Consider the following 12,070-nt stretch of genomic DNA (forward strand, 5'->3'; position numbering starts at 1 on the left):
TTCCTAGAAACCGGTATTGCTGTTTGTTATTAATTTTTCATTAAAATGCTTTCAGAAGTTTTTTTTTCCTTCTCAGAATTTTACTTCATGTGATGAATAAGCATTATTTCCATTAAGTTGGAAAATTTGGATCTAGGAAAATATACAGTTTGTCCAGTTTTGTCTGACATCATTCTAAATCTCAAAACAAATCTATAGCACATTACTTTAGAGATAATTTTGATTAAAAAATCTGTGCAAAATAACATTAACAAGAGAAGTTATCCTAGCTGTATCTAAGCATATGTTCTGAGATACATATTTATGTAGGTATAATATATTTATGATATATTTTATTATAAAGATTAAGAGTTTTACTAAACTTACATCACTTAACCTAGCTTCATATTTAAAGACACAAAACATTTGTACACTGATCTCAGGCAGGTCATGGCTGGCTTGGTCTTTCATGTATTTTCTAATCAGAAAAGCAGGTATGAGACAAATATCATTTAGTAGCTTCCATGAGAGCATCTCTCAAGCAAAATACTTGTCAAAATTAATTAATTAGCTTTTAAAGGTACATTAAAAGCATGATGTTATGAAGAAGAGAAAAGTTTCACAAAGCAGAAAAAAAAATCTAAATTATAAATTAGCAGGAAATCCAGCCTTAGTCCTACGAAGCTTTATTATAGCACTATTATATTTATTGTTTTAAACTCTAATTCATTTACTCAGAAAAACCATTCTATTAAGAAATTTTATATAACAATCATTAAGAAAAATATATTGTTTTTATATGACTACTTCATTTTAGACAACATATTACTTTATGAAGCCAAATAATAGATATACAAGACTTAGTTGAATATCAATTGTGTAGATCTTTTGAAATTTTAATATATAATTAGGTGCTTTATTAGTGTTGGAAACATGATTTTGTAAGTAATTATTTTCTTCTCAGAAGACATGCTGTATTTTTGTCTTAAATCTGGCTGGTATTTTCTAGGGAAGATAATCTTTTAGAAGACTTTTGCTTAAATTTTTTGTTTGATTTATCCCTTAGAAAATTTCATGAATATCATGATGTTGACTGAGCAATGCTACTAAGGCATTAGTTTTATATCATTATGCACAATGGCAAACGGTATGCGAGCGACTAAATGGCTAGTCAATAAGACAGTGATTATTTCTGGTGTTTTTTATTAAACACGATCTGTAGCTTTCATAAGTATAATAAAATCTGAGATAGAGTTAGTAATTCATCATGAATCAACTTGACTGCTTTATGTAATCTTAAACAATGCCTAAGACCTATCGAAAAGCCACTTTAATAAGGGAGTGTACCAAGTGTCTTTCTAAATTTACAGCTGATATCACTCAAAACAGTTTTATGTATCTTATCATGCACATAAATTGTCATGATGCAAAATATTTTCCCAACATGATGATAATGTAAGTCGAGCCTCCAGCAATGCACACTTCACATTATCAGATATACCCCATTAAATAGAGAGTTCCTGATTTCGAAGCAGAGGACCACTGTACACATATATAGCAATCCTGTAACTGTCTAGTAGTGGGTGGTTTTACTATACTTTACCTTGTTGTAATGATGCTATTAATTATATCTTCAAAGATATCTCTAATTAATATATATTCAAATATTAATTTGATCCAACACACTCTGATATTTATTAGTAACAAAGTGTCATGCACATATTATGTGAATATAATTATTTTGGCTTTGTATATATTGTTAATGTTTACTTCAGGACAGTTTGGCTATGTTGTAAGTCACTTTGTTTTTTATTTGCAATCTACTGGTGGTTGGGAAAAGTATAAAAGAAAATCATCTAATATGAATGTGTTGTCAACTCCATTGATGGCTGCATGAAGTCTTTAAGCGCTATCTATCCTGCATCAATAATTTTTTATACAGAAATATGCAATAGTTTTATAAACTATTTAAAGTACTTACTCTTGAAGTCTCTTAGATAACTGTTAATCAATAATACACTAATAGCCATTAAAATTGCTATAGCATGAAAGAAAGCAAATAAGAAAAATATTTGTTGTGCATAAATAGTATGGCATGAAGACAAAATGATTAAATTTGTAAGCAGCTTGGGGGTTTACAAGGGTGCGAAATCAGTCAAAACAACTGCTCCACCTGGCAGCTAAAAACGGCCCTTATCCAGTTAGGCACTGAGTAGAATTTCACTTGAATGACAGAAATCGGCATCTCATTCCATTCTGATTCAAGTCCATGCCACACTTCATCAATCGTATGAGATGGAGAGGGTTGCTAGGCCAGTCCTCAGCAAACCACGAGCAGGTATTTTCAATGGGTGACAGATCTGGAGACCGTACAGGCCAGGGCAGCAATCAAATGCACTGCATACCGAGGAAGGTCAGAACACAATGTCCAACATGTGGTCTTGAATTATCCTGTTGGAAGATTGCATTTGGCAGGCCTCAAAGATAGGGCACAACTCCTGGATGTAAAATGTCACAAATGTACCGATCTGGCATTCAAATTACCATCGATCCGAACTAAAGATGTGTGTGCCATGTGCTCAGTGGCTGCCTATACCATCACATTAGGGTTCCTATGCTGATACTGAATGCAACCAGGCGATGTGCAGTCTCCTTGGAGCCTCTAGACACTTATAAGACCATCAGAATAATGCACACAGAAACGGGACTCGTCTGAAAAGACGACATTGTACCCCTCCTATATCCAGCTTTGTTGTTGGACACACCACAGTAGCCATCTTTCTCTGTGCTGCATTGTTAAGGAAAGCTAAAGTAATGGACACTGTGCTGATAGTCCATGCTGATGCAAACGTTGACACACCGTACGAGCAGATACTGGGCATGCTGCAAATATGCCCGTTTTCTGACTAATGGTCTGTGATGTGGTTGTAAATTTGGAGGGCTGACCTCACAATATGCCTGTCCTTTCGGGTATTAATCATGGGACGGCAATGAGATCCTGCATGCCGTTCAGTATAATCCTCAGCATTCCATACATGCCATATTCGCTTAACAGTGGTTGAATGTCGACTAGTGCAACGGGCGACATCACAGAACGATAATCCACACACTCTATAGGCAACAATCCTGGCTCTATTGAATTCTGACCCTTGCTGGTAAGCATTTCTTCTTATTATTCAAGGCATACCATGATATTCTGAGCACATTCCAACCTTGCAAAGTGCTATCCGAATGACAAATCCACTACACAAATTTTTGAAATTATTAATTCACCATGCCAAACTTTGCCTAGAAATACCATAATGACTGTTTCCAAGTTTTTGAATGCTTATTTTTTTCCTGTGATTCACATAAATTAGTATGCAACTGAATACCCACATCCAAAACTGAAACAATGTTTTTTGATACATTACTTGTGACAATGACAAAGTAGTGTTCTAGTTTGCCTTTTTGTACCTTTTTAAGAGACAGACATCATCAGAAGTTGCTCTATATTTTTAAATAATCGAAAACAATATTCTTTTTCAGAATATCGGTTATTACTGCAAATATTAACAGTCCTCCATTTTTTAATTTTAGTTCCAGAAAATATTAACATACCAATGAAATATTAAAAGATTAAACTGTTCTTCTGTCAAAAATTTTCAAAAATACAAAACCAATCTTGTTTTATTGAAAAATAAATAAAAAATCCCTTCATGCCAAGCTCCAACTCCCTCAAAATTGAATCTCTAATGTTAAATCAAAATTCTCTTACATTATATCACAACCTCTGATATTTGAAAATCTAAAGTACAATAATAAATACTTTTATGCTCCGGTAACGAAATTTCTTTTGCATAATTATATATTTTGTTTGCCGAAATTTGTCTTCCTAGTAAACATATCTTATGCCGTCCAAATAAAATACTTCAAGCGTTATGTCTGAAAAGGTTTGTGTTCTATATTCTTTACCAGCTGTACCTTTTAGCGGTTTATTATTAATTCAGAATTGTATATGCATACAAAATTTATTACGTCTTATACAGCAAACTACAAATCACACTTCCACAACAGTTCAGAATCCATGCAATCGGCTTGTCACGTGACCAAACAAGTGATGTTTTTTACGTAGCAAGTCGGTCAGCCAATAGTGATTCAGCATTGTCACAGCAGGGGGTACGGCGAGTACGTTTTAGGAACATGCAGTTAGCGAAGGGTCTGGATTTCAAAGAGTTAACCTCTATGTTTCAAACAGTGGCGCCACTGCTCGCTTTCAAATCACTGAGTTTATTGACCAAAAATTCACTAAATTTCTAGAAAATATTAAATAAATCAAAAACAAATTCAAAATTCGGGCTTCGAGGTGCTCATGTTCAGGTGGAAGACTACGCGCTTTCATAATTTGGTGATTCTAAGTGGTACCGTATTTTCGCAATGCGACGAACATACAAAGATGCATACAGAGTCTTCATGATTTAATTGTAGAGAAATGATTGCCCTCAACTAGTGATAGGATATTTATATTGTGCAATCTCGAGATAGGTACTTTTCCACTATACATCTCCTACGCATTTTGGGATGTGTGCGCGTGATGAAAAAGTGCAGTGTGTATGTGTGCATGTGTGTGCCTGCATAACGGAAAAATGGCTTTTAAGACATGCCATCTGTAAATTATTCTTTTAACTAAAATTTATTTACGCACACGAACACAATAAAAAAAAATTTAAAAAAATAAAAAACTTGCCAAAATGCGGGCTGGCTCATAACAGAAAAGTACCGAGAATGAGAAGAGTTTCTTAGTGGGTTTGCTATGTATATTTCTTTCCGACAAAAGAAGAAGAAAAACAGAACACTGGCGTAAAAGGAATATTATAATGTAATTTATTATAAGTAATGCGTTCATAGTTTCTTTTCTTTTTTTTTTTTTTACAGGTGCAAGATGTTTCAACTTATACTTATAAGTTTCTTTTCAATGTATGGCTATAATTTAGGTTAAAATTCATGCCGAACAAATATTAATTTAGAAGTCAAACAACAAAAATCAGCGTTTTATTTGCAAATTTTCACAAGGCTAGTTTCGATAGTTTTACCGAACCATCAACCTCAGCGGCCAAAGTACAAATGAACGAGTTAAGATATAGTGAGAGGATAAGATAAGAATGGCGGGTGTTATAGTACATGAGTCATGTGTTTAGATCAACAATGCTGGGCAACAGATGTCCTCTGTTGCCCAGCACTGTTGATCCAAATATTACAATTTCCATTTCTTTTTTGGCAGCCAAAATTATTAAAAAAGCACCTCCATTGGTGAATTAGATTTTCTAAAGGCGTTTCACATTCAAAAAAAATCTTTCTATACTAGTTAACGATCCTAATTCCAATTCATCTTTACCTTCATCTTTTAAGGAAATTATGTTTTAGTTTCTTTGATCCATCAATAGATGGCGCCAGTAGCTTGTCCTGTCGTTCTTATCTTTTCACCATCTTTTAACTCGTTCGTTTGCACTTTGGCATATGATGTTGACCAGGGCAGGCGGTTAGGAAGCTTCTTTGCTTACTGCCCCAAGGGGTTTCCCCCGTCTACTAGAACAGCGGTCATACGAAATGACCGCTGTTCCAGATATTATACATTGTAATTAAGATGATTTGTGCAAAGGTGTCTGCTAATTCAAACTGAATTACCCAGGGCAGGCGGCCCTTTTTGCTTACTGCCCCACGGGGTTTTCCCCTTCTACTTGCTTAATTGCTTAAAGTAGAGAGCCATGAAGGAAACCACTGACGGTATATTTCTTAAGAGTCACCGCTAGCTCAATCAATAAAGGTGATTTAAATAATAAAATGTTAATTCACATGTCAAAGGTCTCTTTGTAGACAGCATTTCTTGTGTAGATCATGTTTAAGCTCGCCTTGCAGAGGGCCATCCATTATTTTTAATTTGACCTCCGTTCTTTCACGAACTCTTGAACAGGCAACATAAAGTTGACCGTGTCCAAATGCAGGCTCAGGTAAAAAAATGCGAACACACTTAAGCGTTTGGCCCTGAGACTTATGGGTGGCCATAGCAAAGGCAAGTTTTACAGGAAATTGTCTACGTCTCAATTGAAACGGCAACCCTCTCTCGTGGCAAATTCACCCCATTGGTTAGTGCAGTTACACAGGCAACCAATAAACTATCGGCAACAAACAGACACTTACGCCGCATATAATAAAGATATTTATTTATTTCATTTTATTTGTTTTTTCATCCTTGCCGGTTTTTGTCGGTTGCATATTTACGAATTCTATTACTATATTTAGATGTTAAATTTATTTATTAAATGTTAAATGTACGTGCTCTTGTATTTTTAATTTTTCCGGCTTAGCTTTCTCATAATATTCGTCACTCGCTGCACTGCACGGGGAATAAAACAGTAGCCAAATAGCCAAATTTGCTTCCAAAATTCCAGATCTCACGCGGTTCTATAATTGGTAGGAAATGTCAACTTATAATTAAAAGGTTTTGAAGATTTAATTTTAAATAGAAATGCTTAAATTTTAGGGTACATGATACTTGCCCTTTCACACAGCCACAATTCTCAACAAATTACATATAAAGCCAAAAAAGTTAAGAATATATTCAAAACTTATTTTATAAATTTTTTTTAAAATTCCTTTTATTAATCACATTTAACGGCTTCTTCTAACTTTAGCGAATGCTTTTTCTCTCAATTATTTCAATTTTCATTATCGACGATGTGGAGGTAATTGCAGTTTATTGCAAAGGGTAATCCGTAAACAAACGCCTTGGTGCTTGGTCAGTACTCAAACATTAATTTTCAATCATGATTTATAGAAGAGGAGGTTTGGCAACAGCTGTTGATAACATTTATCGGCAGATTATCTAAGGTGGTGGTCGCCATATTTTGTTGCTTTTGTGAATAAGTGCGAATTTGAAAATGGCAGATGTTGAACAGAACTCTTCAAAGAAAAAAATTGGTGAATTGCGTGTTATAGATTTGAGATCTGAGCTGGAGAAGAGAGGACTGGACAAAACTGGAGTTAAAACAGCTCTTGTTGAAAGACTTTCGAAGGTAATGTTCTTAGCATTTCACATTGCGCCACAACAGTTCATTCTAATCATAAGTTTTACTTTATATGTGCGCATTTGTTTTATACGCTTTTATTTTTAATATTCTATTAGTAAATTTTATATAATATGGACTTACCGATTTTCTAAAAGTATTTTCTGAAATATCTCTTTGCGGCGCATATTTGCCAGTTGTATCTATCTCTTTGTGAATCGAAAGTGATATTCGAGCTTGTGTTCTTATTTCAATTATGTTCTAAATTTTAATTCTACGTTGTTTTAAGAAAATAGAACGGTATGTTTTCAACTAATACTCCATCTTTTCGTAATTAAAATTCTTAGTAGAATTGAAACAAAAATGATTCATTGTTAATATTTTGCCGATAAAATTTGAAAAAATCTCTATCAAAAGAATATATTCCCCATCCACCTCTTCTCTTGTGTAGTCTTTAATATTACAGTTTTTCTTAATTGTCTGAATTGAATGATTCTTTTCTGAACGATAGCCGCAGCCTTGCTTATCAAGTATCAAAATGTAAAACAGGCTAAAATCAATCTAGATTGGGATTAGTTTCATAGAAAATTATGAGTTTGGCTGAAGACTTGGTGTTTGAAAAAATAATAGCACTTGATGCTTTCAAAATAGGACTCTGTACTTGTAACTGATTTCCTTCCTTTATTATTCTCTTGTTTTATCGTTTGAGACTTAACACAAGTTCTGCAGACATAATCATCATTATATTTACAGTGAAAGAAAAAAGTATGCGATTTATATACATATATATATATTTTTTAAGTGAAAATAGGTCCATGTGTACATGTATACAGAGTATGTGCAATTCTTAAAAACGTGCCAAGCAGTGGGCGATTCTGCACTTTCTCCAAAAATTAACTTGGAACTAGTCTAAAAGTTTGTAAATTCAGTGTGTTTCCATTTTAAGTGTGCTATTTCTGCAAAATGATGTGTGAAAAGTGCAGAATCACCCACTGTTTCACGCCTTTCTCAAAATCACCAACCTTGAAAATATCAAGTCAAAGAATTGCACAAACTCTATATCCATGTACACATCGATCTATTTTCACTTGAAAAAAATCTGAGAATTTCTCCACAGGGTTCGTAGCGGTCTTTATAAGTGCTTATAAGTCCTTATATTTGAAAATAAAATATAAAGGCCCTTATAGGTGCTTACTTTTTCTTTAAAGTCTTTATTTTTTTGTTTTTAGTGCTTTTTTTTTTTAAAACCTTTGGTGTGCACGAAGAGTACAGACAAGTGCCTGGCGTTCTATTGGTCAAAGAATTGCGAAAGCAGTAGAAAATTCCGCTACATTCAGCATTCTTTTCCTCCCACCCAAACACTACACACGTTTGAATTTCTATCAGTATCTTAAAAATTTGCATTCTCGTTCTGCTTGGTCAGTTCATATTCGTGTTTATTGTGATCGTTATGCTTATATTATGAGCATATGTATGAATGTTTATAATAACATAGTTGCAGTAACTGCTGAAGTATAGTAAACTTCCAATTAATGGTTGTGATTTAACACAGATTAGCTTTCTAAGGAATAATATTCGGAATGGCTTAAATAAAGGGAAAGTAATCGAATGGTCAAAATAATTTCATTTTTTTGGCCAATACATTATACAGTACGAAGGTTGGGAGGTCTCCCCTTTCTCCGCAAAATCTTGAATATTGAAACTGTTACAGTTCGCTGCAAAACAAACAACGGACCTTTTTTTTTCGGGAGGGGGGGGGGAGGATCACTTTCCAATCTGGATTGAATAGGAGTAAAAGTTCTGCGGTCTACCAACCCAAGCGAAGAATGATTCTATTCCTGAAATTTAACGCCGTCTGTTGAAAATTGGAATGAAAAACACCCCAGTTATTTAGTTCTTTTTTCTCCCAATACCGGCAGTTGTTGATTCCGAGTGCGTAATATCACGTAGGGAAGAATTACGGCGCACGTATTGTGCAATAATGTTTGCGATATTTTGCAGAGATAATTAATTTTGATGTTCAGTCCAAGATTTGTTTATGAGCACTTAAAAGAGTTTTACTGTGCTTGTTAAGCGGAATATTTTTTAGTTCCGTTGGTTTATTTTTATATGATGCACATATTGAAATGTCAAAAGTATTTAGCGGAAAAATCTAAAGAGCGGCTACAGTCTACCCCCCCACTCCGCACCTTCAAGTTAACGCTCGACTGTCCGAATATTCGCCAATTTCCAAGTATGCGGGTTAGTTAAGCTTAATATTAAAGATGGAGTATTAGTTACTGTTAAAGATGACTGCATGAAGCAAATTTCTGTCTTCTGATTACAGAAATGTTACAGAATTACAATGAAAATTTAGAAAATGTTCAGAATTTGGATTTCAATTATTTAAATATCAATATGAGTGGAAAAATAAATTGTATTTATTATTAGGTTCCAAGTGAATACAATAAATATGTCTTATTATTATTTATTTTCTCTATTTTGAACTGAAATTTCATCATTAAATCTTGTAATATAGTTAAGTTCTTCATAGTTTTTTTTTCTCTCATTGTAAAGTACTTCTGTAAATTGAACTATTATTTAAAATTAAAAACAAAAAAAAAAAAAAAAAAAAAAAAAGTAATTATTTTCCATGGTTGTTGAGGTAATGCTTATTCTCTCTTAATAAGTACTTCATTTCTCATATTTTAAATTAAAAGTCTAATTTTTAAGGTTATGCAGTTGTGTATGATGTAATTAGGCAGGTGCTTATTTTTTTAACTAAAATGTGGCTATGAACCCTGCTCCAACTTGGCTTTGCGCACACTCTTGACTTTGTCCATGTACGATACGTGCCATTTAAGTGGGTGATTTTGCACTTCACAAAGTGACAAATATTGACCATCCCTGAAACTTGCTTCTTGAAAAAGCCATGTGTAAATAATATTTTGGGGAAAGTGCAGAATCATCTACTGCTTGGTGCGTTTTTAAGAATTGCACGTACTCGGTATCCATGTACACATAGACCTATTTTCACTTTTAAAAAAAAATCTCAGAATTGCACAAGAATGGCACTGCGCTTCCTTGACTTTATGTATGGGGTTTTCATCCGCAGAGAACCCGTTGGCGCTGTTGCATTTTTACTCGCCAAGCTCGCAGTTCATCGATGATGAGCCGAGCCGTAAACGTGATTTTTAGTGCATGTAAATTCAGGTTAGCAGACAAAACAATATATTACGCATATGGTAGTAAAAATTCACAGATAATAAGCATGTAGATGTAAAACTAACTGGTTAAACGATATATACAAAAATAAATTTGTAATAAATTCATGTTGGCACAGAAAAGAATATATTAAGCATTTATAATGGAAATAAAAATTCATTAAAAAATATAAATTAGTATTAATATACTGAAATTAACTGGTTAAACGTGATAAACGAAAAAAATTTATCTTAAATTTCATTAAACACAGAAAACAATATATTCTTTATATCAGCAGTGGTTTGCTAATTTTGATGACCATGATCATGCATCAAATTATTTGCACGATACAAAGGATACACTCCTTGTTGCCGTTCCAATAGAGGCACAGAGTTTCTGTGAAAATGTAAACGAGAACTCTGTCGTCTACTGTGATTGCTGGAGAGCTTACAAAAGTGATGATCTCGAAAGAGCAGGCTTTTTATGTTTCAAAGTGACTCTCAAGTTCAACTTCATGGATCCAAAAACTGGTGTTCTTATGCAGATGGTAGAGCCCCTATGGGGGCCACCAGAAAAAGGAACAAGCAACATCGGGGGGGGGTGTTATCATATTTGACAGAATTTATGTGAAGGAAAAAAACAAAGTGAATGGAAAATATTATTCGACTTCATCATCCAAATGATTGTTAAGCAGTTTCCACCAGAAATAAACATTGGTGTTTAAATAAGTTCTGTCAATAAATGATAATTATTTAGAATATAAAAAGTAAATAAAATTTTTGTACTATTTTGTAGTAGTATGCGCAACAGTAATTACAGTTTTTTTTTTTTTTTTTCTTTCTCATTACGACGATTGTCGTACGAGGAGGGGGTATAATGGAAAAGTGTCGCATTTTCATTAACTTTATTATAAAATGTAATGCTTTAACTTTTAATTATTAATTCTAAATGAAGGTGATTAATTACAATAATGATAAAAATAGAAATGAACTCTTTTGCTTCGTAGATATTTTTCTCTGTGCTTGACATATAAATATTTGCGTGTAACAGTAAAAGTGATATATATATACAACTACCAATAATAAGCATTGAGATTTATCGTACCAATAAATTATGCTTTTGTTATGTAACAAATTTTGAAGTAAGGTTGTTATCATTTATTTTGAGATTTATCATAAACATTTGATTTTGTTAGGCTCTTCAAGATGAAGGCAATGATCCAGAAGAATATTTATTTGAAGTTGCAGCTGAAAAAACACCTTCAAAAGTTCCTGTAAAACGATCTAGTAGTAAGTATTAATATGAGCTACACTGAGTCCGTTTCTTTCTTTGTTTGATGGTAGATTTTAATCCCTTTTTGATCTGCTTTTAATGTCTTCTCCTATCTTTCACAGTAAGCATGCATATTTTTAATGAGGATTAATGATGTAAATTTTTAGCAAAATTATTTATTATATGCAAGTAGGTTCTACCCAGTAGTTCATTGGTTAAGACCATTAAATATTAGGAGTTCGACCTCTGTTCGATTCTAGGCAAATCAGCCAGCTAAATGGTTGATTTTCGTGTTTTCGCCCATATGTAACATGAATACAAGCCAGTTTCCTTTAGAAAATCCTTTATGGAGGCAATACCTGAAGTGCACATGTGCTTTCCCATATTTCAGTAACCTTTATGTAATCATATGGTACTTGGTGATTTTGGCAACCTTTTTCAAAAAGATTGCCAAACTGTCTGTATTTATCCTACCTACGTTGGCAGTAAATCAAAAGAAATCATGCATTTGGGGTTAAGTAAACTCCTAAATACTGTAATAGCATCTGCTATTATTGGTGGTAAGCCCAGGCACTTTTCCTTTTTATATTTCT

The 12,070-nt window shown here is 33.5% G+C and overlaps 1 protein-coding gene across 2 annotated transcripts in view; it reads left to right on the forward strand.

Moving 5' to 3' along the window:
- The first annotated feature begins 6,826 nt into the window (after positions 1–6,826).
- Positions 6,827–12,070, forward strand: part of LOC118204497 (uncharacterized) — a 54,332-nt gene continuing 49,088 nt past the window's right edge. For both annotated transcript variants that reach the window (XM_085816130.1, XM_085816131.1), the window contains exons 1-2: positions 6,827–7,031; positions 11,401–11,494. In XM_085816130.1, the coding sequence (XP_085672256.1) occupies positions 6,897–7,031; positions 11,401–11,494 (229 nt within the window). In that variant the 5' untranslated portion in view covers positions 6,827–6,896. The remainder of the gene's footprint in view (positions 7,032–11,400; positions 11,495–12,070) is intronic.

Source organism: Stegodyphus dumicola, chromosome 4 (genome assembly GCF_044657685.1).
Source record: "Stegodyphus dumicola isolate Sdum_Otavi_A_Nest chromosome 4, ASM4465768v1".
NCBI lineage: Eukaryota > Metazoa > Arthropoda > Arachnida > Araneae > Eresidae > Stegodyphus > Stegodyphus dumicola.